This window comes from Dama dama, chromosome 9, assembly GCF_033118175.1.
Source record: "Dama dama isolate Ldn47 chromosome 9, ASM3311817v1, whole genome shotgun sequence".
Taxonomy (NCBI): domain Eukaryota; kingdom Metazoa; phylum Chordata; class Mammalia; order Artiodactyla; family Cervidae; genus Dama; species Dama dama.
This window is the reverse complement of record NC_083689.1, coordinates 9,724,049-9,751,240: the sequence shown is the minus strand read 5'-3', so window position 1 is coordinate 9,751,240 and position 27,192 is coordinate 9,724,049. Positions and strand designations below refer to the sequence as shown.

The window sequence follows — 27,192 nt, the reverse complement described above, 5'->3', positions numbered from 1 at the left end:
GGACTATAAAGAAAGCTGAGTGCTGAAGAATTGCTGCTTTTGAACTGTGGTGTTGGAGAAGACTCTTGAGAGTCCCTTGGACTGCAAGGAGATCCAACCAGTCCATCCTAAAGGAGATCAGTCCTGAGTGTTCATTGGAAGGACTGATGTTGAAGCTGAAACTCTAATACTTTGGCCACCTGATGCGAAGAGCTGACTCATTGGAAAAGACCCTGATGCTGGGAAAGATTGAGGGCAGGAGGAGAAGGGGACGACAGAGGATGAGATGGCTAGATGGCATCACCAACTCGATGGACATGGGTTTGGGTGGACTCCAGGAGTTGGTGATGGACAGGGAGGCCTGGCATGCTGCGGTTCATGGGGTCACAAAGAGTCGGACACGACTGAGCGACTGAACTGAACTGAACTGAACTGAGCATCACCTCTGGTCTAAAGGCCAATGGCATCCTCCCCCCAGCCTCTGGCCAGCTGTGACAATCACAGATGTCTTCAGGCATCGCCAGTGTCTGGGGGGAGCACAGAGTTATTGCTGGTTAAGCATGACTATTCTATGCCCCAAAGTCCCAAGATGATACATCTAAGGATGTCCTCCGTATCATATATTTGATTTTTAAAGTGATTATTATTTTTCTGGTTGCTCTAGGTCTTCTTTGCTACCTGAGGGCTTTTTCTTATCTCAGTGAGCAGGGGCTACTCTTTCTCGCAGTGCACGGACTTCTCACTGTGGTGGCTTCTTTGGTTGCAGAGCATAGGCTCTTGGGACACACGCTTCAGCAGTAGCAGCTCATGGGCTTTTGTTGCCCACGACATGTGGAATCTTCCTGACCAGGGGTCGAACCTGAGTCCCCTGCATTGGCAGGAGGATTCTTATCTTCTGTGCCACCAGGGAAGTTCCAGAAGCAATTCATTTTTCTAATCAGAAGAATATTTTGAAATGCTTCACGTTTGAGCATACACTATGGACAAAGCAGTTTACTTATGCTAGAGAGATTGATGTTTGGGACTTCCCTGGTGGTCCAGGGGTTAAGAATCCATCTTCCAATGTGGGAGACATGATTTTGATCCCTGGTAGGGGAATAAAGCTCCCACATGCCACAGGGCAGCTACGTCTGTGTTCCACAACTAGAGAGAAGCAACTGAGAACTGATTCAGCCAAATAAATAAACAAATAAATAATTTTTTTAAGTATTGATGTTTATTTGACAGTGACTCAGTAGTAAGCACATTTTTTGGTAATTGTTTTACTGATTTATTTTATAAATTTTATAAATTATATACACATTTTATAAATCAATAAACTATATTTTAGAGAAGTTTTAGGTTTAGGGAAAATTTGAGCAGAAAGTTCAGAGAGGTTCCATATATCCCTCTTCCCCCACCAATGGTTTCCCCCATATTTAACTTTCCTTAAAACAATTGATTGTGCCAACATTACAATTGCTGAGTGAATATTGATGTATTATTACTAACTCTGAAGTCCACAGTTTACATTAAGCTTCTCTCTGTGTTGTGTGTTTATTTCATGCATCTGATAAATGCATCATGTCATGTCTCTCTCATCACAGTATCACACAGAATAGTTTTGCTGCCCTAATAAATCCTCTGTGTTCCATCCATTAACATGTTGGACTTGCTGTCAGCGTCTTCGTCAGGTTCTATCCATTTTTGTTTGCTTATTCTTTTTGATTTTCTGCAGATGATTGTGTCATCTGGTTTCAGTTTTTTTTCTTATCTTATCTTTCTTTTCTTATCTTATTGCCTTGACCAGCACCTCTGCATCAGTGTTAAGTATTAGCCATGACTGCAGCCATGCCTCGTTTGGGAATATGTTACCTCTTCTATTTCACCACACAACACAATGAGGATGTTTTCTTTCTAGTAATGACCTTGGATCAGACTAACGTCTTCCTATTACCCATTTACTAAAAAATTTTTTAAAAGATTGGAAGGGGTTGCTGAATGTTATGCAGTGTTTTTCCAGCATGGTGAGATGATCATTTGGTATTTTTCTCTTTTCATCTCTCCACATGAGGCTTTCTGAGGCTGAACTTTTCTTGCTTCCTTGGAGTAAAACCCTGCATGCCCCTGGTATGTTGTCCTTTAAAGAGCAGCTGAACTCAATTTGCTAATATTTTATTTAGCATTTTTGCATGCACCCAGGCTCCTGACCCCTTCCTGGCATCTCCACTGCCTGCAGTTGATCTGATTCCCACAGGGTGTAGGGGTGGAGGTACAGGGTACATGCTCGGAACATCTGCATGAGTTCAACCGGGTGACTTTAAGCCAGCAGCTCCCTAGCCTTCCTCGGAGAATCACCCCTCCTCCCAGGCATCCTGATGCACTCTGAAACCCTAGGAAGCATCCTAGATTTCTGCTCCTCCTCAGTCTCTATACCCCATTCCCCAGTCTTACTGACTCGTTCTCCTAAATGGGGGAAGGGGCAGGTCACACAGCACCCTGTGTCCCCTACACACACACACACACACACACACACACACACACACACCCCAGAGGGCTGAAGGCATGTCTCAGTCTTCCTTGCTGATCTTGGCATCTGCCACTGAGGCCAAGACAGAGGTCCCAAATTCTTGTTTTGGTGCAGTGGGAGAGCTGTCAAGAAGCCAGCCTTAGCAGAAGACAGGCCCTGGGGCAGGAAGCAGGTAAGTTTCCACTGGCATGGCCCCACCTACCTCTCCCCGGGGCCACTACACCTCCAGGTCCAGCTGGTTCCAGGTGCACCTGGGCACAACAGTGAGAGGATGGAGGCTCCACCCTTAAGCCATCCTCCCCTGGGCCAGGTCTCAGGCTGCGAGCGGGGCCTGGGATGTTGCCCCCCCCCCCCCCCACCAGCAGCTCCTCAGGAGGCAGCTCACCTCACACCACACCACCCACAGGGCGGAATCGTGAAGAAATCTGCTTGTGCAGTCTGCTGCCCCTGTCTGAGTCATGGACGTTACTCTCTCCAAATCCTGACCTGACATGGAATCACTCAAGGAACAAGTCTAACTGACAATAGCCCCAGCCACGCAGAACCCCTACATGATGGAGAAAAGATCTAAAGAGGGAAAGGTTTTCTTTTCCTTTAAAAAAAAAGCTGAGCACTGGGCCACGTTATTCATACTACCATGAAATTTACTATTTTCCTTCACTAGTAAAGCACAGAAATGTTTCCTGGGAAGTAATTATAAATCCTATTCATCTTTTGAGTAAAAAACTTTTGAATTTTTTGGTTACCTTTTATCACATCATATTAAGGATAAAGAGCCAAGTTGTTCTGGAAGTCTTGTTATGACAATCTGAAGCGCCCCCCCTCCACAGTTCCCATGTTTGATGAAATCAAGAAAAAGAACCCAGTGAGAAATACAAACCTCTTTCTCACCCACTCCCAGCACCCACTGGTACGTTGCTTCCTGTCATTCAGACTCTGAACCAGCCAGGCCCTCTGTCTCTCCTTCCAGGGCTCCATCCTCTACCCTGCCTCCCCCCACCCCAGAGGGCTCTAACACCCACCTCTCTCCCCAGCTCACACACCCCCCATAGCTCCCTATTGCCTCGGAACAAAATCCATCTGGTGGCAAAATCCACCTGACGCCCTGCTCTCCCTCCTTCTTCCCCTCTTCACCTCTGCTCCTAGAGAGACAAGGAGGACTCAATGTTCAAATCTTGACTTTGGTGTTTACCAGCTAAAGCAACTGGGCAGCTCAGTTTTCCGGAAGCTTCAGTTTTCCAGTCCATAAATGTGGGTGCGAGTTCCAAAGATTGTGTGAAAGCACTGCCCTTTACTGGAGGCATTTCCAGGGAGACCACAGGGTCTGAGGGGACCCCAGCCCGCGGCTGCTGGTACAGGCACATGTTTGATATAGGGAAAGAGGCACCAGATTGACTGGTATTGGGGCAAAGTGAAAACACACCCGGGGTGTGCAAGGACAGCAGGGAGCCCACAGATCGCATCTATTGGGGAGAAGGGTCAACCCCAGAAAGCAAACAGTGGCTTCGTGTCCTCAAGGGGGCTGGTCACGGGTTAACGCCTGATCCCCACCCCAGTCCATTCGGTCACTGACATCTACACAGAGGTGCAGCATATTTGCTGAATTCAGTGCTTGTTCAAACATTTGTTTTCAAGACCAGATGCCTGGAGACGCCTCACATGCCCTTTAGCCAGGGTCGGATCCCACAGCTGGGCTGGAGGAGGAGTGAAGCACCCGGCCAGGGCTGCCCAAGGCTGCATGTGACTGGACCCATGGGCTTCTCTCCAAGCCTAAGACTTGGGGCCAGGATGCCCGCGGTGAGTGAACACGCATCCCTCGGAGCTACGGACTCAGCAACTCCAGCCCTCACCATAAAAAGAATGAAGTACTAAGAGACACTACGAAGTGGAAGAGCCTTTACGCATCGTGCTCTGTGAAAGAAGCCAACCACAGAGACTCACAGGGTGTGTGATTCATTCATTTGCAAGGCACTGGGGTTTCAATGGTGGAACTCTCGCCTCCCATTCATATGAAATGTCCAGAACAGGCAAATCCATAGAGACAGATAGCAGGGTGGGGGTTGCCAGGGGCTGCAAAAGAGGGGAAAGACTGCTATTAGAGCCTGGGTCTCTTCAGGCTGATGAAAATATGCTGGAATCAGATAGGGGTGGGGGTCACGTAACATCACGGATGTATTAAATGCCACTGAGTTTTACACTGTAATTGGTGAACTTGATGTCGTGTGAATTTCACCTCAATAAAGAAAAATAAATAAGTAATTTGATAGAGACAGAAAGTAGAACGGGGTTTGCCAGGGGCTGTGAGGGAAGAAACGGAGTTAGTGTTTAATAGGGACAGAGTTTCAGTCTGGGATGATTAATAATATCTATGGATGGATGGTGGTGATAGTTTTGCACAATATGAATGTCCTTAATGTGTCACTGAACTGTACACTGAAAAATGGTTAAAGTGATAAATTCCATGTGATGGACTCATGCATGCATGCTAAGTCGCTTCAGTCATGTCCAACTCTTTGAGATTCCACGGTCTGTAGCCCACCAGGCTCCTCTGTCCATGGGATTCTCTAGGTAAGGATACTGGATTGGGTTGCCATGCCCTCCTCCAGGGGATCTTCCCAACCCAGGGATGGAACCCACATCTCCTGCAGCTCCTGCATTGGCAGGTGGGTTCTTTACCACTAGCACCACTTGGGAAGCCCATGTTATATACATTTTACCCCAAGTTAAGAAAAGAATTTAGAGTTTTCAAGTGTCAGATTCCTAGAATTTGGGGGTCTTAGGGGTAAAGGCCTTTTGCTCTGAACCACAGCGGGCAGTACCAGTTGTCTGTGACACCGTCTCCCAGTGCCCGCTGGTCCTGCCACGAGCCCTGGTTGGATGATGCTCTGTGAGTTAGGTTATTGGTTCCTCATGACCAGGAAGACACACACCCCACGACCTGTGAGCTTCTCAGCCAGAGTTCAAAACCAGGCTTGTTTTTATATTTGACTTCAGGGAGCTAAGGGGCTTCCTAGGTGGCGGTAGCAGTAAAGAACCTGCCTGCCAATGCGGGAGACATAAGAGACGTGGGTTAGATCCCTGGGTCAGGGAAATTCCCTGGAGAAGGGAATGGCAACCCACTCCAGTATTCTTCCCTGGAGAATCCTATGGACAGAGGAGCCTGGCGGGCTACAGTTCATGGGATTGCAAAGAGCTGGACACAAATGAAGCAGCTGAGGATTCCTGTATTAGCTATCTACTGGTGTGTAACAAATGACCCCCAAACTTAGCAACTGAAAATAACACTTATTTCAGAGTTTCTGTGGGTCAGGAATCTGGGAGTGGTTTATCTGGCATTGAACTTAAACATAAAATAGCCAGTTCTTTTACCAACAAAATGGGTTTATTCAGGAATAGCAGAGAACTGCAACTCTGGACAAGCTTACCATGACAAAAACTAAAGGCAAGTCCAGGCAACAAAGGAGAGGGATGTTGTTTTTAGAGAAAGGGGGGAATTTGGGAGGGGTGGCTTTGAAGGACAGTCCACTGGAGGACAGCAAGAGTTCAGGGGAGTGATGGTTTCTGGTTGGCTGAGTTGTGACCATTCTCATGATCTGGGCTGTGACTGGGCAGGAAGAAAACTTTCTTCCTCCTGTTGGGATAGTAAAGTAGAGAAAATTTCCTGCTGGGAATGCAAGGTCGGTCTCTTCCCGTTGGCACCTGTAATTGACGTCAAGTGGTAGAGATGAGAGCCCCGCTCTGGCTTCCTGACTCCATTTAAAGTGAAATTTCCTTTACTCAGTTTCACGCAGGGTATTTGGGGCTTAAGGTCTCTTGTGAGGCTGCAACCAGGGCTGGGGGCAGCTCAAGGCTCCACTGGGGTCAGAGATCCACTTCCATGCTCATTGCCTCCACAAGGCTGCCTCTTGACCCAGCAGCTGGCTTCCACCAGGGTAAGTGTTCCAAGAGAGGACACCCAAGACGGAAGTCATCGTCCTTTTTTTTTTTTTTTGCTTAAACACATGGATGTATTTTTCTTGGATAACAAAAAGTCCAGAATCCAGAACTAGGCAGATACAGGTGTCCTTTCACCTGCCCCACAATACCACAGACTTTTTCTTTTTTGGCTCTGCCACCTTTTGAGTCCTCTTTATCCCCAGGCTTGTTGCCTTCTGACTGCAGAATGACTGCTGCATGCCCAGGTATCACACCTACATTCAAGACAAAAAGGATGGGGAAGGGGGCGCCAGCGGCATCTCCCCTTTGTCAGGATAGGAAAAGCTTTCCTCGAAATCCCCACAGCATAGATGGCCTCCTTTACTGCCAAGGAGGCTAGGAATTCGGGGCGTAGGAATTCATAGTCCTAGAAACCTAATCTTGGAAGTGGCATCTCATCCCTTTTGTTGTGTGATATTTATTAAAAGCAAGTCAAGGGACTTCCCTGGGGGTCCAGTGGCTGAGGGTCCCCCTTGCAGGGCAGGGAACGCAGGCTCAGTGCCTGGTTGGGGAATAAGATCCCGGTGTGGGGAAGCGGTTGGACCCTTGAGCTGCGACTGCTGAGCCCGCACACTCTGGAACCAGCGTGCCATGACCAGAGAGTCCTTGCACCACAACAAAAGACCTCAGACGACACGACTAAGACCCGATGCAGCAAATAAATAAGTAGATGAAAATATTAAAAGAAAAAAAAAAAAAGGCAAGTCAAGGGACTTCCCGGTGGTCTAGTGATTAGGACTCTGGACTTCCACGGCAGGGGGCTCAGGTTTGATACTTCCAGGGAACTAAGACCCTGCAAGCTGCATGGTGCCACAGGGAAAAACTAAACAAAGAGCAACAAAGAGCAGTAAGTCCAGCCCGCTCCAAACGGAGGGATTTATGCAAAGGCATAAAATCCTGAGTGGTGGGGGATCAAAGGGAACCATCTTGAGAGCTTGCCCTCATGGGCCCCAAAGCCAGGAACCTAGCTGACCAAATCCAGGCAAAGAAAACATGCCCCAGTTCAGCTGGGGGGTCTGCGCTAGAGATCTAAGCCACTTTTTCTTTCTTCTGGTCAGACTGTTCTGCTTGACCTGCAGTATCATCTTGTGCAGCAGGAAGTGTTTGCCAAAAGTATAGACTCCCCTGGGGCGGCTACAACGAGGAAATCAAGACAGGCAAATGACATTGAAACGGGTATGTGGGACCTCCAGAGCAGAAGCTGGATCTCTGGAGAAGCAGTAATACAGAGGGTTTCTCGGCTGGCTCCGTGCTAAAGGATCCGCCTGCCGATCCCAGAGACACAGGTTTGGTCCCTGGTCTGGGAAGATCCCACATGCCTCAGCGCCGCAACTAGTGAGCCTTGCCCCAGGAACCACAGCTACTGAAGCCCGCGTGCTCTAGAGCCCAAGCTCCACGGCAGGAGAAAGCCACCGCAATGTGGGGCCAGAGCACCCAACTAGACTGCAGCCTGCGCTTGCCGCAACTAGAGAGAAAGCCTGCGCATCAAGAGGGATCCTAGCAAAGCCACAAATAAGGAGTTATTTCCTAAAAGAAAGAAACAGCAATCCAGAAAAGGAGAGGCTTGAATGGGAACACAAGTACTGTTTGCCTCAGCAGACAGGTCACACGTCCATCTCTTAACGAGAAAGCTTTTCTGAACGGGCTGGCGGAGGCGTCTCTAAGAGGAACACATTGATTATTGTAGGGAAGATAACCCAAATATTTGTCTCCATTCTTGATGGGCTGGGTTTGCTGATACAGTAGTAATGACCTCAGCAGAAGCCTTTTGTTGATCTTAGATCAAGTTCTAGTTTTTTACCAAATGACATTCGGGATTAAGTAGGTGAGGAAAGTGTACCTAGAAGGAGGGGCCTGAGGAATGAAACCTACTCTATTTGTTTTTTCAGACTGCTGTAACAGAGTTCCACAAGTAGGGTGGCTTAAACCTACAGCTATTTCTTGCGTTGGCCAAAAAGTTCGTTTGGGTTTTTTCCGTAAGATGCTACGGGATAGCCCCAGCAAACTTTCCGGCCAACCCAACATTCTGACTTTCTCAGTTTGAAATCAAGGTGTCAGCAGGTTGGATCCTTCTGGGGACTGAGAGAGAAAACTGTTCTGGGCCTCTCTCCTAGCTTTTGAGGTGACTGCCAGCAGTCCTTGGAGTTCCTTGACTTATAACAGCATCACTCCAATCTCTGCTCCATCCTCACAAGGCCATCTCCCTCTGTGCGTCTGTGACCATATTTTCCTCTTCTCATAAAGACACCATCATTAGGGCCCATCCTAATCAACTATGACCTCAATGCAATATGATTATATCTGCGAAGAGCCTATTTCCAAATAAGGTCACATCTCTAGGTGCCAGGGGTTAGGATCTGAACAGGTTCTTTGGGGAGAAACAATTCAACCCTCAACATCCACCTTCTGAATCATTCAAAGGAATAGTTATTACATTTTTGTCAGCAGAGTCAGGTGGGGAATGAAAGCGCAGCAATCCTAGCCGTTATCCAGAAGAGTAGCTGTGGTCTGTGAAACACACACAAGAGAGTTGTTTTCCTACTTAAGTGGCAGAAGAAAACCGTGGAGATCTGTAGCGCAGGATGATGAGGAAGAGCATGCTGAGAAGACTTTGAGCCATTTAATATAGGGTGTCAAAATATGATAATAGGCAAGACGAATAGGGTGAAGACTAAAAACGAGCCGTGAAATCAGAAAATTAATCTTGTCTTTTTGGGTGGAGCTGTCCAAAGCTGCAGTCATCAGCTTGATCCGATGGTTACAGAGTGGGGGGTTGGGGCACCGATGTTTAAAATAGCCAGTTATTTTACTAGAGAAATGAGTTTATTCAGGAAAGGCAGTTCAGTTCAGTTCAGTCGCTCAGTAGTGTCCAACTCTTTGGGACCCCATGGACTACAGCATGCTAGGCTTTCCTGTCCATCACCAACTCCCAGAGCTTGCTTAGACTCATGTCCATCGAGTCGGTGATGCCATCCAACCATCTCATCCTCAGTTGTCCCCTTCTCCTCCTGCCTTCAATCTTTCCCAGCATCAGGGTCCTTTCCAATGAGTCAGTTCTTCACATCAGGTGGCCAAAGTATTGGAGTTTCAGCTTCAGCATCAGTCCCACCAATGAATAGTCAGGACTGATCTCCTTTAGAATTGACTGGTTTGATCTCTTTGCAGTCCAAGGGACTCTCAAGAGTTTTCTTCAACACCACAGTTCAAAAGCACTAATTCTTCGGCGCTCAGCTTTCTTTATGGTCCAACTCTCACATCATACATGACGACTGGAAAAACCATAGCTTTGACTAAATGGACCTTTGTAGGCAAAGTGACATCTCAGCTTTTTAATATGCTGTCTAGGTTGGTCATAGCTTTTCTTCCAAGGAGCAAGCGTCTTTTAATTTCATGGCTGCAGTCATCATCTGCAGTGACTTTGGAGTCCAAGAAAATTTCAAGAATCCTCAATTTAAGGTCTCCCAATGGAATGGACATCCACTGGTCAGGATAAGAGGACACAGGGTTTTTAATTGGAAAACACAGATCCTCCCATCTGCACCAGTCTTACTTTTGCACTTGTTATTTACAGAGCCTGATGAAACTATTTCCATCGAGACTCAAGGGCAGATTTCCTCTAATGGCTTTTTTAGAACACTGTCTCGTGAGGTTTCAGGTGATGCTTGGACCACTTGCATGATCACTATGGAAAGCAGCTTGCGTGTGTTAGTGATAATGTGTGAACGTCCTCTGAGTTTCCTGCAGTAATTAGTCACATTAGCCTGTGATAGGGTAGACTTCAGGACTGGGAGTAGAATCATCAAATGCATGACAGTCTACTGTTTACTCACAATGAGATAACTTTCAGGTCCTTGAGGGGTTTGATTTTTCAGGCCGACAAAGGCTACTGGCAAGTTTAAATCTGGGAATTTGGAAGATTTCTGAGATCTTTGCTATGTCTTCTTTTAGAATTCTATTAGTTGAAGTCACAATGCCCTGGCTATTTTAGGCTAAGAGGAATCTATCAGGAAATGAATTCCACCTGTTTCTTTTTCCTTTTTGTGGTGCCTGTCTGATGCCGCTGTTTAGATGCTCAGGGGTGTCCAACTCTTTGTGACCCCATGGATTGTAGCCCATCAGGCTCCTCTGTCCATGAGATTTCTCAGGCAAGAACACTGGAGTGGGTTGCCATTTCCGTCTCTAGGGGATCTTCCCAACCCAGGGATTGATCCCACAGCTCCTGCTTCACAGGTGGATTCTTTACCACTGAGCCACCTGGGAAGCCCCTAGGAAGTTTTAAGCCCTATTAGGGGCCTACCTTACATTTCTTTTTCTTTTTAAATGTAATTGGCTATGCCAGGTCTTAGCTGTGGCACATGGCATCTTGCGGCATGCACTCTTAATTGCAGCATGTGGGATCTAGTTCCCCGACCAGGGATTGAACTGGTTCCCCTTCATTGGGAGTGCAGAATCTTCGCTACTGAACCATCATGAAAGTCCACTTATTTCTAATGGACAGCACAGCTCTATAAGATTGTTCCTCAGTCGAGATAATTTTTTTTAATATTATTTATTTTTATTTTTGCCTGCCCCAGGTCTTCGTTGCTGTGTGAGGGCTTTGTCTCCTTGCAGCGAGCGAGGGCCCCTCTTCGTGTGGTGCTCGGGTCTCTCAGGGCAGTGGCTGGCTTCTCTTGTGGAGCCGAAGGGCTCAGTTGTTGAGACACTTGGGCTTAGCTGCTCCATGGCATGTGGGATCTTCCTGGAGGAGAGATCGAAACCAAGGCCCCTGCATTTGCAGGCGGATTCTTAACCACTGGACCCCCAGGGATAAGTCTTTAACACAGGGGGGCAATTGTGAATTCTCCTCTGGTGAGGGGAGAAGGAGGACCAGGTTTATAGTGTCATGATAATGGAGAGTCACACGTGAAGGAGAAAGCAGGAATATGTCAATATGTCTCAAGAGCTGAGAAATGCTGTTTTCTGTCTGAAGTGCAGTCTGCAGGAATGGGGTCCAATTGAGCGGAGACCCCGGAACCCAGTCGCTGAAGCTCCAGCAAATTCTGCTGCTGCTTCTCTAGCTCTTACGAAGGGTTACAGAATCCAATGAACTGCTGAAAAAATAAACAGTGGTGCGGGGCGACCCCCATGTGACTGAGTCAAGAACCCCACTGCTCTCTCCAGCCCTTTCATTGAACAACAACAACAAAACACAAAAGAATTTGTGGATCTAGAATGCAAGAAACAAATACTTTTTTTTAAATCAGGTAAAGACACACAATGTGTTTTTATTGATGTCTATATCAGGGAAACAAAGTATTCACTGCAAGGTACAAACTTTTTTAGCTTGAAAAGTACAAAATCTTCTTATATTTGAACATAAAATATCTTGCTGAATTTGAAAAGTATGTTTTAAAGTGCAATCCATTACTCATCAGTTATTTTGAGACTATGGAACAAAGAAAAGTGATGTTAATTGGGGCTGCTTAAACTGTATCTTTTGCAGATGTTTTTTCTTAAAAATTCCTTTACACTTTCAGTCATAATTAGATATAAAATAATCAATAGATTTTATACTATATTTATTTTCTGGACATTATTATTCCCTTTAGTTTATGAATGTAACCAGAAAGTTGTTCTATTGAGTATTAAAAATTACTCCTCTTGTGCGTTCACTGTTCACACTACTGTTGGGGGACATTTTATTGCCTAAAACCTTTTATAATTCAGTTCGAGGGTCTAGGCTTTTTGTTTTGCTTTGTTTAGGCTGAGAATTTTCTCACCTATTTCTAGTTTCTTAAGAGTTTCTGTTAGGAATGTGTGTTTGTTGTTGTTTAGTTGCTGAGTCATGGTTGCTTCTTTTGCCTTCTGTAGCCCACCAGTCTCCAAAACAAAAACTTTTGAAACTGCTTTTTATTATTATTATTTTTTAGTTCTACCAGTTTATTGCTACCAACCCATCTCCCTCCACCCTCGTGCACACATGCTCAGTCATGTAATCCCATGGACTTCAGCCCGCCAGACTCCTCTGTCCATGGATTTTTCCAGGCAAGAATACTGGAGTGGGTTGCCATTTCCTTCTCCAGAAACTGCTTTTTAAAAAGTAATCTTGTGCTTCCAAGTGGCTGTGCTTCCTTTAACCTGAGACATATACAATGACCATACATTGAAAGATATTTATCTTAGCATATTTTACTTCAATACAATGAACAGAGGACTATGGCTCTCTTTTTGATTTGTCACTTTTTAAACTAATCTTAAATTTGGTAAATGAAAAAGCTCTAACAGTTTGAAATTAATTAAAATATGGAGAATTCTAGACAAGTTTGATATTCCTGTTGTCCTTGCTTCTTTAGGTGAAGGAACACATACCTATGTTGCCTAAAGGCAATCTCAGGAGGCCCAAAGAGAGTTGACGCATAAAAGACATCTTCAGGGTTGTGTTCAGGTAGGACATAGATGGGCTCCAGGTTGGCCATCTACAATCAGCCACCTTCCCCTTGGCATTCCCTGAGATGAGATACAGGTGGGCTCCAGTTGAAGAATTTACAACCAACAAAAACAGGGTAATAGCCAGTCTTTGTCTCTTATCTTAAGGGAATAATCATGGCATGGACAAAGGATAAAACCTTGTCTGCTAAGGGAGACGCTACACCTGTGCAGAAAGTCTCCTTAAGTCAAAAGTCAGAGGATAATTCCAGGCCATAATGAGTCTTGCTCCTCCCAGAAGCCTTCATTTCAAGCTCCATCTTGGCAAAGGTGCACATGGGCACCCCAGGGGAAGGTCCTGAGACAAATTAACCAGCAGGGACAAACAAGGTGATGGCCTGAGGGAAAACAGATGGAGAAAACAGCCCCGTTATAAAGGATTTAAACTTCCCAAAGGCACAGCTCTCTCTCTGAGCTTGCCCATGCCCCTTTCCACGCGTACTTTTCTTTTCAATAAACTTTTTTACATTATTCTTTACGTTCCACCTCCTCGATTGAATTCGTTCCTGGCTAGGCAGGAAAAGACTAGGGACTCTAGCCCTAATTGCTGGCTCCTGTGGTCCAGTGGTTAGAACTCCTGGTCTGGGAAACCAAGACCCTGCTTCCAGCTGCTGCTCACCGCTGCGACCACGTCCAGAATCAGTGTTACTCTGAATCTGGGAAACGTAAAACCATGACAGTGGCTGGAGAAAAGATGTAAGTCATATAGAAAAGAAACTATTTTCACAGCAATAAACAATGGCTATTAGGGATTTTTTTTTTTTTAAAGTAACGGATCTCTGGGACTTCTCTGGTGGTCCAGTGGCTAAGACTCTGAGCTCTGAATGCAGGGGGCCCAGGTTTGATCCCCGGTCAGGGAAACAGATCTCACTTGCCCCAACTAAGACCTGACGCAGTTAACTAAATAAGATTGTTTAACAAATTTTTAAAAAGTAAAGGATCCTTTCAAAAAACAATTTGGGAACATTTCAAAAAACGTGAGAGTTAACAAAAATTGAGGGACCAAAGACACTGTCTGCTCAACTTAACAGCAAGTAACAGTCATTCTAAAGGAAAACCAGGACCCAAATTTGAATTTTCCTCATTGTGTACATTATTCACGTAACAATTTGCAGTGCAGGATTTGCTAATAGGTCTCTGTATGTGAGTGTTTAGGCACTACGGATATATGAAAATACAAACATATAACAGTGAAACAGAATTTATCATTGTATCAAATAAAACCTTGTGAGTCATAATCTGCCAGCAGAGTTCTGTAACCCACTCAACAAGGGGCACAACTTCCAGCCAAGGTTAGAATCATTTTTTGTATGACTTCCTGACTCTTGAGTCCCAGGAGACCAGGGACAGTGACTATCTCATTCACTGCTGTTTTCCCAACACAGGCCCACAGTAGATCCTCAATATTTACTTGAGAATGTGAGCATCTAAGAGCTATAGAATGTCAGAACAACAGAAGTCAAGAGCCCTCAGGGTTGGGAGACATGCCCTCTAGCCTGGGAGGTGGCAGAAATCACCTTGCAGAAGACTTAGCTTGTTCTGGAACGATTCACTTGAACTGCACCCCCTCAGTTATGTCAATAGACCTAAGAGGCTCCCTGTCCTCAGGAAGGTGTGACAAGTCTGGCTCTTTTTGTGAAATTTTTAAAAAAAATTATTATTTTTTTTAAAAACCTGGCTCTTTACCAGCAGAAGCTTAATTAGGTGTTGCCTTTGGCACCTCCACACCCCACCCAATACTGAACAAGGATAAATGTTTATGCTGAGCCCCTTCTTGTTGGTGACAAATATCACATCAGGTGAACCGGTTCCATCTGCCGGATATCATAACCAAAGGGGAGACGGAAAAGAAACACTTAAACCAACAAAGCAAGTTGATGCGACGCATGAAATAAAAACAGGGCTGGGGTGGGGAACCACTACTTGGAGAGGTCCGAGGTCTTTCTCAGGAAGCGGTATTTGAGCCAAGGCCTGAAGGAAGTGAGGGAGTAGTCCATGGGCAAAGCTGAGGGCAGAAGGAACAGCACAGGCGAATTCCCTGAGCAGGACTGTGCTTGGCATTTCGGAGAAAGGAGGCTGGTGTGGCTGCAGCTGAGTGAGAATAAAAGAGGCGGCAGATGAGATGGGAAGGTGGGGTGAGTCCTGCAGTGCAGTAGGGAACCATCTGAGGCTAGCGAGCAAGGGAGATACACAGTCCCACTTAGGTCCCAGCAATGTCACTGGTGTTGCTTTTCGAAGAATGGACTCTGTGGTCCTGCCTAAATCGTCCTGTCTAAACCCCTAAATCCCTGCCCTGCTTCTCCCCTATAGCTAGACCCAGTATAATCATTTTCAGACCCCTAGTACTACCGTTGTAGTAGATGAGGACACTGCAGAAAATCTTGTATAGGTGCCTACGACAAACTGCGCCCCGTCCCAAACCTAATTGTTGAATAAGATCAAAGAGTAAGGTGTGTGCGGGGGCGGTGGAGAGCAATCCCAGAGGAAGGGTTCACTAGAAATTTTGAGTCCTTCCATTACATTTTGCTCAAATTCCATTCCTGGTCTGTAAGCTGTTTCCTCAACCTGGAGGGCGCAGTGTTTTCGTTTCTCTGTCCCTTTCTTCTGCTCCCTACCGCTCAAGCTTCGCAGTAGGGAGGCAGACAGTGAGGAGCAGGAGAGCGGCTTCAAAGCACAAAGCGACGGCAAAGGGCCTAGGAGGCTTCCACAAGCGAAGCCCTTATACCGGCCACGCGGGGACCGCGGTTTCTGGCGCGCCCTGGCGGCCAAGCAACTCTGGACTGACGACGCCAGACCCACGTGTGAAACCGAGGACGCCGTTTTTCTTCTGGGCAACGGACATCTTGGCAAGGACAATGGTCCAGTTTGTAGTTTCTGCTCCCCTCTCCTGACTAGTTAGTATAAGAAGTGAGCGGAAGAGATGAGGATTTATAAAATATTCGCTTCTTGCAGACAAAAACAAATAGCTAACGCCCTCGACTTGGACTGGAGATCAACGCAGCATTTCCTCTACCAAGATGGCGACGAAGCCCAGACGTAATCAGCACGCGCCGCCTGGGGGGGGGCGGTTCTCCATGCGCAAGCCCCGCGGTGACGTCACGGATGTGCGACCGGGCCGGCGCCGGGGGAAGGAGGTAGGAGCGACAGCGGCGCGGGCGGAGCCGGGGGGCGGGGTGCGGGTGAGCCCCGCGGGGTAGCAGGACCTGAGACCACCTCCCCGGGAGGGCTGGAGGTGGGGTTCTCAGAGACGAATGCTCTTCCGACCTCCAGTCTCCTGGGTTCCCGCGGGGGCTATCCCCATTTCCCAGAGCGGACGATTGAGATCCAGCGGGACAGCGTCGTGTTCGAAGCTACTTAGTTCTGGTAGTGCTCCTGAGCAGCTTACAGGCTTGGGGGTGACAGAGCTGGGTACGGACGTCCCTGGCCTCATGCAGTAGGATCAGGGCTGGAGAGAGGGACGACGGGCTGGAGGAGCCTAGAGGGGTAGCTGGAGGATTTCTTGGAGGGGGCGGCGTTGAGTTTCATGTTTTATTCTCTCTCTTACTTTCACATCTAATCAGCCACGTGGGTTTTGATTCCCTCCTAAGTGTACTCCCTGCTTTAACCAAAACCACTCATTAGACCCCCTCCTGCTTGAGTTTCATGCTTTTGTCTCAGTCCTCCGTTCACCATCTCAGCAGCCCCAGAGGGCTCTGAGGTCCTAGGATGGCTGGGAGGTCCTCCGCACCTTCCCTTTACCCTGGAATAGAAATCCGCTCTACCCAGCCTGCCTCCCCCCGACCACTGGGGGCTTGGGTCTCCCCACACCCTTAGGCTTTTTCCTTTGATGTCTCCTCCAGGAAACACTTTGACACCCTCTGGGTCAGAAGCTCCCTCCCGACTTCCCCTGGCACCTGCATGGTCCCGTCGCAGCTCTGATCTGGAATTAACACTCCTGTTGTCTATATCGCACCCAGCCTGGGAATCCCGTTTAATCTGGAAGCCCATCGGCACTGCCTCTTTCCCCAGCATCCCACTGATAGTAGGTGCTGCAGTGCATGTTTCAGTTCAGTCGCTCAGTCATGTCCGACTCTTTGCGACCCCATGAACCGCAGCACGCCAGGCCTCCCTGTCCATCCAGCAGTGCATGTTTACTGAATGACAAAGTGTGTGTGTGTTTATTAAACAGAAGAAAAGCTGTCTGTTTTAATCAGCTCTGGCTGCCCTAACAAAATACCACTGACTGGGTGGCTTAAACAGCAAAAATGTATTTGCTCACAGTTGTGGAGGCTGGGAAGTCTAAGATCAAGTTGTCAACCAGTTTGGTTCCTGGTGCAGGCTTCTTCCTGAATTGCTGCAGATGGCCACCTCACTGTGTTCTCACATGGTGAAGAGAGCAAGTTCTGGTGTCTTTTTCTTCTTAAAGGGGCACCAGCTCTGTTAGATTAGGACACCACTCTTACGACCTCATTTACCCGTTATCATCTCCTCAGTTATCTTGTCTCTGAATACACTCACATTGAGGGTTAGTCAGTCACAAAATCAACATGTACATTTTGGAGGGACATAACTATTTCAGTCTTGGCCTGAAGGAGGTGGTCAAAAAAGCCCTTTTCAGGCTTTGGGATGGAATCAGAGTCTTAAGCAACAGGGGGAGGGGAGGGGATCCTCCATCTGAGTTGCTGTGAGTGGGCAGGGTTTTCACAGGAGGTGGGTGTATCAGGTGAAGGCACAGCTAGAGAAAAGGCTCAGAGGCTGGGAGGAAAGTGAGCGGGAAGAGAAATGAGAAGCTGAGTTTGGACACAACACAGAGTGTGAAGTAAATACTAAGGGCACCCTGGAAATAAATGCTTGTTTATTCATTTGCTCAAAATATTTTTGAGCCCCCATTGTACAGGACACTGATCAAGGCAGTCCCAGCCCTGCCGTTGCGGAGCTCTCAGCCTAGTGGGAGAGATGGTTGTTGTTCAGTCGCTCAGTCGTGTCTGACTCTTTTTGAGTCCCCATGGACTGAAGCCAGCTAGGCTCCTCTGTTCTTCACTATCCCCTGGAGTTTGCTCAAATTCATGGCCACTGAGTCAGTGATGATATATAACCATCTCATCCTCTGCCACCCTCTTTTCCCCTTGCCTTCAGTGTCTCCCAGCATCAGGGTGTTTTCCAGTGAATATACTCTTCGCATCAGGTGGCCAAAGTGTTGGAGCTTCAGCATCAGTCCTTCCAATGAATATTCAGGGTTGATTTCCTTTAGGATTGACTGGTTTGATCCCCTTGCAGTCGAAGGGACTCTAAAGAGTTCTCCAGCACCACAATTCGAAAGCATCAGTTCTTTGGCAGTCAGCCTTCTTTACGGTCCAACTCTCACATCCATAACATGACTACCGGAAAAACCTTAGCTTTGACTCTGTGGACCTTTGTCAGCAAAGTAATGTCTCTACTTTTTAATACACTATCTAGGTTTGTCATAGCTTTTCTTTCAAGGAGCAAGCATCTTTTAATTTCATTTGTTCAATAATCCTGTAAATGAACATAAGATAGCAACCCAAACAAGTACCTCAAGAGAAAGTTTGTCATCTGAGAGTCAAGGGGAGTTTCCAGAAAGGGTTCCTGAAGGTGGCAACACTTTTGCGCTGGGCCCCCGAAGTTTCAGTTGGAATTAACTGGGTAAAAAGAGGAACAAATGTGGAGGGCACAGCAAGTGCAAAGGCCCTGAGGTAGGAACCTGCATAGTAGGTTTGAAAAAAGGCAAGGCAACTGGTGTGGCTGCTGTTGAAAGGGTGAGGGGGAAATGGGGGCGTTTCCTCTACTGAAACTGTGACCCCCACCGACTTCTTAGTGCTCTCCTGGGGAGTCCAGAAGAGGTTTTCTGGTGGGCACATTGTAGATGCTCAGTAATGAATGTTTGATTTAGGGGGCTCAGGAGCAGGATGGGGATCAGGCTGGCATATTCAGCCCTTTCGTGGCAGGTCTTACAACCTGTGCATAGAGGGACTGTAATCAACCCTACTTCTCAGATGAGGAAGCTGAGGCTCAAGGGGAGCATGTCAGCCGCAACTGCAGAGCCAGGACTCAACCCTGAGTCTCCTGGGTCCACTGATCTCCCCAACTGTGCCCTGCTCTTCCCTGTGGGACTTGGTCCCCCACCTCAGCCTGGAGGGACTACCTCTGTGTCAGGGGCACCAGCGACCTCAAGACCTGGTCTGCCTTGATGTTCCCCGAAGGGCCAGCTGGCAGCCTGGGGTGAGGCAAGGATTGGGACCAAGTTGGAACTGAGCGGCTGGGCCTGGGTTGGAATCTGGGCCCCTCCACTAAGCCACGGGGTGGCCTTGAGCATGTCACCCTGTCAAAGCCTCAGGTTCTTCATCCGTAAAATGGAAGAAAAGTACCTGGCCTTGCTGCTGTCAGGGGGTGACAGAATGTAGACTGCAACATCAGTCAGTCAGCGTTCCGGTTATTGCCCAGCTCCATCTGACTCCAAGCCTCTGGCTCTGCCCACGGCACCATCCTAATTCCCTCAGCATTGACTGCCACCCTCAGCCCTCGCCCACCCACGTGACAGCATGAATCAGAATATGTTCATGACCTGCTCAGAGCTGCCTAAAAGTTCTCTGGTGCCCAGAGAATAAAATCCTTGTTCTTCCTTACCCCCAAGATCCTGATCGATCAGCCTCTCACTTTCCCTGTCTCCTCCCCTCCCTCCCTCCCTGCAGCACTCCATGCCCCCTCCTCCCTCCCAGTTTCTCTCTCCCCCTCCCCTCCCCCTCTCTCCTCCCCACCTCCCCTCCCCCTTTCTCCCTTCTCCCACCTCCTCACTCACCCCACTGGCCTCAGTGGCTTCCATGCTTTCTCTAGTGCATGACTTTCCTGCCACAGGGTCTTTGCACATCCTGGGCCCTCTGTCCAGGCGTCTCAGCCCTTCATTCCCACAGGGCTGCTTCCAGTCCATCTTTCAGGTCTCAGCTTGGCCATCACCTGCCAGGGTTGTGAGAATTCACTAAGACACTGTGTGTAAAGCACTGCAACTGCTGCAAATGGGAGCTGATGTTAAGAGTTTCCAGAGGGGCTTGAGGTGGATTTCCCCTCCTCCATAAGCCACACAGCTAGGAGGTGGGTGGGGGTGGATTGCCTGGTGGTCCTGAGTCAGGATGGACCCCACATTCTCTCCCCTTCTTTCTTGGTTGCTGGGCCTACTTCTCCAAGATTCACTGAGGGACTGAGCTGGAGATTCTCAGTGGGGAGAGAATGACTCAGGAATGAGGAACACCAGCCCATTTCCCAGATGAGGAAAATTGAGGCCTGGAGAGCTAAAGGCTTGTGCCATGACCTGACAGTGCTTGTGTCAGCACTCTGGGGGGAGGCTGCTCTTAATTTCTTGGTTTCCCTTCCTCACCTGAAAGGCGGGCTTTGGAGGTGAGGCCCCAGGCTGTCCTGTGCGACTTGGCTAGGTACCCTGACTCCCCATCTTCAAAAGGGAATGAGGACGGCCCCCGTGTTTAAGACTTTGTGCTGTGCCAATGTGCTGAGTCGCTCGGTCGTGTCCGACTCTTTGCGACCCAATGGACTGTAGCCCGCCAGGCTCCTCTGTCCATGGGACTCTCCAGGCAAGAATCCTGGAGTGGGTTGCCATGCCCTCCCCTAGGGAATCTTCCTGACCCAGAGACCGAACCCACGTCTCCTGCATCTCCTGCGTTGCGGGCAGATTCTTTATTCACTGAGCCACCGAGGAAGCCGGTTTAAGACTTTGGGAGCATTCAGTGAGGTTGGGCCAGATAAAATGCTTAGTAGGGGGCCGGGTGTGGGGGGGGGGGGGTAGCACCTCCCATTTGAGTGTATCATGATTACCCCAGCACCCAGCGTGGGGCTCACACAGAGCAGGCACCCGCCCTGGACAGCAGCGTTGAGGTTGTTGTAACCTCTCTTGGCTGTGTGAGCCTGGGCCAGGTCGCTGGGAATTCAGGGCAACTGCTTACCCAGGGGCAGGGCATTCAGTTGTGGGATCAGAGGAGTGTGGCCTCAGAGGTGGCAGAGTGGGAGGGTCCTCACAGACTGGCCCACAGGGATCTATAGCCACATGACTTGTAAGAGCCGAAAAGCAGAAAGCAACCACAGGTCCACCATCGTGGACAGATGGATAAACATAACGTGGTCCGTCCATACAGTGGAATATTATCCAGACACAAAAAAGGATCGAAGCACTAGCACGTGCGCAAACGTGGATGAACCTGAAGCCATGGTACTAAGCGAAAGAAATGCAGAAGAGGCACATCCACAGAGAGGGGATTAGTGGTTGCTGGGGGAGGGGGGTGTGGAGTGATAGCTAGTGGGGTCAGGTCTCCTTTTGGGGATGATGGAAATGTTCTGGAACTAAAAAGAGGTGATGGTTACACCGTATTGTGAATGTGCTAAATACCACTGACTTGTGCACTTTAAGATGGTTCCTTGTGTATTACGTGAACTTCACCTCAGATTTTTTAAAAAGAGATTAGTGAGTCTGAAGCCCTGGTTTTATAGACGTAGCCAGAGGCCCCAAGGGGGTCACAGCTGCACAGGTGTGTGAGGCTGTGGATGGCGGATGCCCTTGACTCGCTGTTCCCTGCCCTCATCTCACAGCCTGCTGAGGGATGCCCAAGAAGTTCCAGGGCGAGAACACCAAGTCGGCAGCGGCCCGGGCACGGAGGGCTGAGGCCAAGGCGGCAGCTGATGCCAAGAAGCAGAAGGAGCTGGAAGATGCCTACTGGAAGGATGAGGACAAACACGTCATGAGGAAGGAGCAGCGCAAGGTGAGCGGGCCCCGGGCCCCCCGCCCCACCTGTGGGTGAGGCAGGGTGGGCAGCGGAGCGGAGGGTGGCGAGAAGCCCCGGGTCTTTGGCCTGAAGGATGAGGCAGCATTGGACATGGAGCACGGGCAAGGAGGGAGACAGCAGCAGAGGCAAAGGCTTGTGCAGAGTCCCTGAGGAGGCCGGGGTTTGGCACGTTTAGGGAATCACAAGCCCTCCCTGGGTTTCTCTCCTTTATGTGATGCCAGGATTAGACAAGACTGGCAGAGCCTCACCCCTGCGCACACAGGGACACCCGGCAGCAGCTGGCGGCGGAGGGGCTCCTGGCATGGGCAGGCCGAGCTGCGGGAGGGTGCTCCACACCCAGTGGTCCCACTTCCGACCTGCTGACGCGGCTCTTCCGGGTGTTGATAAAACCACCAGAGGGCAGGGATAGTCGACTGTCTTCTGCTGGGCCCCAGTGCCTGGCACACCGTGGGTGCCTCATTGATGAGAGGTTCAGGGCTGACGCTGACCCACTTGGTCCAGTAGGTGGCGCCAGAAACCATTCTGAGCCGCTTCTCCTCCTCGCCTGGGCGGGTCCCAGGATCCAGCCGGGCTGACCCAGGTTCTAGCGTAGCAGTGGGGACACACCATCCGTGCATGCCCAGTTCTGGGAGAGCCTGGGTACTTTTGTGAGTTTTTCCCATTGTCTTTTTGCGTAGGGAAAGACAGATCCTGCCTTGTTTTTTTTTTTTTTTTTCTTTTTAAAATTTTGGAAAGAATCATGAAAGAAAGTGAAAGTGAAGTCGCTCAGTCGTGTCTCTTTATGACCCCATGGACTGTAGCCCGCCAGACTCCTCCATCCATGGGATTTTCCAGGCAGGAGTACTGGAGTGGGGTGCCATTTCCTTCTCCCCTGCCTTGTTTTTAGTAGGAATTGAATATCACTGATTCCCTTCCCCCTCAACCCCTCCTCCCCCCAATCTCTCCTCCCCCATGCTATATTCTGGGCCCATGGACGTCTGTCAATTTTTCCTTTTGTTTGGGCGGCTCGCGGGATCTTAGTTGCCCGACCAGGGATCGAACTTGTGCCTCCTGCAGTGGGAGTGCACAGTCCCACTAAACTGCCAGGGAAGCCCCTGTCTTTTTTGACTGTCAACATTTTGACAATACAGGAAAATTAAAACCCAAAAGAAAAACGAGTGTCTGTCAAGGATCTGTTACCTAGACAGAAAAGCCAGAGACCTTTCCACAGTCTCAGAGGCAGCAGTCCAGCCCAGCCCAGCCCAGCCCCGCTCCTCAGGCCTGCATGTCGGGCTTCCCATCCTCCGGGTGAGGAAACCGGGGCACAGACCAGACAGGAAGCCCAGGTCACGGGGCTGTGAGTGGGGGCTGCAGCCGGGCGGGGGTCTGCCTTCAGGTTTGCAGTGAGTGTCCTTGCCCCAGGGGCGTGGCCCAGGGAGCACCTGCCCGTCCCATCACCTGTGCACACCCCTGGAAGGACGCACAGGCGGAGGTCAGACAGGCAGTAGGGACCAGACGGGCTCTCAAGGCCACTCGACCAGTGGCTGTAGCACAGGCCACCGAACACAGATAGACCACAGCTTAACCAAAACAGGCCACAGTTTGCCAACCCCTGGTCTCCAGAACATTCCCAGCCCCCATGCCCCTCCCAGACAGACCCCTTCCTGAGTGGTTTTTATTTTTTTGCCACAGCAGCAAAAGTGCTGAAACCTAACCACTAGACCACCAGGGAACTCTCCCCCCTGAGTATTTTACATGGAGCCTCTGATGGTTCTTCTTCCTCACTGGCTGGTTTTCTGGGTTCTGTTTATCCCTCTTCCTGCTGATGGGTGAGGGGGCCCACAGTCTCCACAGCACACCTGGTCCCTCTTTCCTACGTGACAGTTGCTTTAAAAAGATATTGTTTCTATGAAAAGAAAATTCGTGTTTGTTCTAGAGCACTAAAAAAACCCAGCACCCCCCCAACCATGTGATACCAAAGGCTTTTCTCACCCGATGCAGTACCCTACAGGCCATGTCCTCTGTTAAATTGGATCTTGCAGCCAGATTTCTCTCTGCTGCCAGGCATCAGCCTCAAGCTGGGCCATAATTCATCACCCCGCCCGGAGGGTAGCATTTTGTCTCCATTTGTTCCATATTAAGCAACTTGGCAATGAGCACGTGACGCTCTGGGTTCCATCTCGATTATTTATGAGGCTCATTTTTGATGGCTCTGGAATATTCCACCAGTGGCTTCATCCTTCACTCGTCACCAGATGCTGCCAATTGTTAATTGCCCTTTGTAAAAAACTGCGAGTGACTTTTTCAGAAAAATTCTGCTGAATGTCAGAGTGTAAATGCTCATGTTCCTGCCTCAGTCCCATGTCCCAAGAGACTCATGGCCACAGTCTGCATGTCCTTATTGGGTTCTTGGAGCCTCTTGGAATTCATTCATGCATTCGTCCAGCACACTTTTACTTAAGCACCTACTGTGTGCTGGGCCAGGGCCTGCCTCCGGGATGAGCCAGATGATCAAAAGACTAGAAACAAGGATTTGTGGGACACAGGAAAGAGCCATGCGGTAGGGCAGGTGGATAGGGAGCCAGGAGCTCAGGATGAGCCAGAGTTAACCAGGAGAGGAGGCTGGCAGTGGCATTCCAAGTGGGGAGAACAGCTAGTGCAAAGGCCCTGAGGCAGGGTTGTGTTGTGGACAGGGTAAACATGGGCTGTACATGCACCACGCAGCGGTCAAGGAGCCTCACGAGGACCAATGGGGAAACCAGTGGGGCAACTCAGACTCAGAGCACAGTGGCCCTACCCCGGCATCCGACCTCAGATGTGTCCAAACAGCCTTGACCTTTAAACCTTCCTCCTTTCCTATCAGTCAGGCAGGTTGGAGGGCAGAGGCCCGGTCCTCAGGAACCCCTCTTCTGGGGCCCTTAGTCCTCTCACAGGGGCCACTACGAGGACACAGACCATCTCCAAGGCCCGGAGGGCGGGTGGCAGAGTTGCAGGCAGTGGGTGAGCAGGCGGGGATGCCTGCAGCACAGGCTCTGCTGGGTGGGCGGCAGCAGAATATCTCAAGCCTGTGGCCACACCGCGCTACACATGAACCAGAACCTCGTGCTATTCCCGGAGCAGTGGAGGGCCAGCAGCCAAGGACAAGTACTGTAGGCTACACGTCTCCTCGACCAGCTGGCATCAGAGTCTTCCCGGGGAGCCAGCGTGGGATCAGTCCCAGCCTCTGTGACACCCAGCGGGGAACACTTCAGCAGTGCCTCCCCAAGGCCTGCTGGCCCATAAAATAACCACTGCCCCAGCTGGCAGATGGGTTCCGACCCTCGAGTGGCTCCTGTCGCCTTTGGAATCCAGTACAAACCCTTCCCCATGCCCTTGAGGCTCCCCGTGGTCCCAGCTGTGCCCTCCCCACCTCTTCTCCCTTCACACTTCCCCTCCTCATTCTAACTTCTTGCCGTCCCTGTCATGCTAGGTGGTTCCTGCCTCAGGACCTTTGGACCTGCCATTGAAGAATGGACTAAGGACTAAGCCACTAAGGACTCTCCTCTTCCCCAGCCTAGGCATCAATTTTTCTTCTAGAGCCCCCCACCCCACTCCCTTGCCTAAGGTTCCCACAGACATGTAGGATGGGAGCCCCCAGGCAGGCCCATGGTGCTCCGTGTCCTTACGACTAGCATGGGGTTTAACACACAGCAGAGTCCCCATCACATGGGTTGGGATGCCACTGGGGCAGGGTCCATGCCTGACTCTCCATCCCTCAGGAGGAGAAGGAGAAGCGGCGCCTGGAGCAGCTGGAGCGCAAGAAGGAGACGCAGCGGCTGCTGGAGGAGGAAGACTCAAAGCTCAAAGGTGGCAAGGCCCCCCGGGTGGCCGCCTCCAGCAAGGTCACCCGCGCGCAGATTGAGGAGACTCTCCGCCGAGACCATCAGCACAAGGAAACCCCTGACCCAGGTGGGGCCCGGGCCCACGCTGGAGCTGCCCTTTTACCTGAGAAACGAGAGGCAGTGGGTCCACCCCCTGGACTGAGTCCGGAGGGCCGCCTCACCTCCAGGGAAGCTGTGTGGGCTCCGCAAGGTGAAGGGTGGCTGGGTGGGGTCTCGGCAGATCTGGCTCTGAACACAGACGGTAGAGGCACGCACGTGTGTAATGACTTACGCCGCGCCTGACCCTAGCCTGTGCTCTCCCGGGTACCCAAGGCTGATGTGGTACCCCGAGGCGAGGAGACAGCAGCGGCTTATGAGGTGTCTCCTGAGTGGTGGGCTGCAGGGAAGTCAGTCTGGGGGCTGGGGGACAGGACTGGCCCACCCCGGTAGGTAGGACTTGCGGAGGGGGTCGCATTTGCATCCTCAATCCTCTGCCTGCCTCCCTTTCTCCCCTCCGTTCTCTCATCTCCCTGGAGCTCAGCATCTCTGCTCATGTCTCTCTTTCTGGTACATCTCTGTTCCCCGGCCGCTCCCGCCCGCAGCCGAGAAAGCCAAAAGCCACTTGGAGGTGCCGTTGGAGGAGAACGTGAACCGCCGCGTGCTGGAGGAGGGCAGCGTGGAGGCGCGCACCATCGAGGACGCCATCGCTGTGCTCAGGTACCTGGCAGAGCCTAGGCCTTGGGGGCGGGGCTTGGGGCGGGGCGGGGCTTGAACCTCGGGTGGGGCTAGGCCCCGGGGCGGGGCGCACCACGCCCCAGCCCCCCTGACGCCTGCGTCTTCGCCTGCGTCTTCACCAGCGTGACGGAGGAGGCGGTGGACAGACACCCGGAACGCCGCATGCGGGCGGCCTTCACTGCCTTTGAGGAGGCGCAGCTGCCGCGGCTTAAGCAAGAAAATCCCAATATGCGGCTGTCGCAGCTGAAGCAGATGCTCAAAAAGGAGTGGCTGCGTTCACCGGATAACCCCATGAACCAGCGGGCGGTGCCCTTCAACACCCCCAAGTGAGCCTGGAACTGGAGGAGCCGCCCGGGCAGGCGATCAGGGTCGCAGCCCCACACGCCCTCCCGCTGGGTCAGCTCCAAGGGCTACAGAGATATCTGGGGCCATGGCGTGTGTCCTAGGGGCTCGGTGGCATCACTGGCCACATCTCCCGCTACAGGGTCCCTGCTGCAGTGACACCCCTGCCCTTCTTGCGCGCACCAGAATCCTGGGCCCGAGTGCCCAATAAAGGTGGCCGGTGAGGCAGAGTGTGCACCTGAAGTCTACGTGGGTACGGGTCGATGCTTGAGTGGGTGGTGGGAGGAGAGCTGGAACGAGGGGGCCACAGCCAGAGAAGATGGGGGGCCCCAAAGCGCTCCTGTCCTAACAGGCTAGGTGAGATAGTGTAGAGCAGACAGTGCTCTGCTTCTGCCTGGGCCAGTGGTCCAGTGAGAGGCCTATACCATCGTCCCCTGGAAGCTTTGCTGGGTTGCTGCAAAGGGGTAGCTCAGAGAGGTTGAGGCACTGGCTCCAGGTCACACAGTACTGCAGAGGTAGAACCAGAGGAGAGTTGGAGGCAAGTTGTTGGCATCCTGAGATTCTG

At 50.3% G+C, this 27,192-nt stretch overlaps 1 protein-coding gene across 1 annotated transcript; it reads left to right on the top strand.

Moving 5' to 3' along the window:
- Positions 1–16,017: 16,017 nt before the first annotated feature.
- CCDC124 (coiled-coil domain containing 124) lies at positions 16,018–26,864 on the top strand. Its single transcript, XM_061149865.1, has 5 exons — positions 16,018–16,062; positions 21,518–21,687; positions 25,449–25,638; positions 26,153–26,267; positions 26,408–26,864. The coding sequence occupies exons 2-5, from the start codon at positions 21,529–21,531 to the stop codon at positions 26,613–26,615; spliced, it is 672 nt and encodes a 223-aa protein (XP_061005848.1). The 5' UTR covers positions 16,018–16,062; positions 21,518–21,528; the 3' UTR covers positions 26,616–26,864.
- Positions 26,865–27,192: the final 328 nt, after the last annotated feature.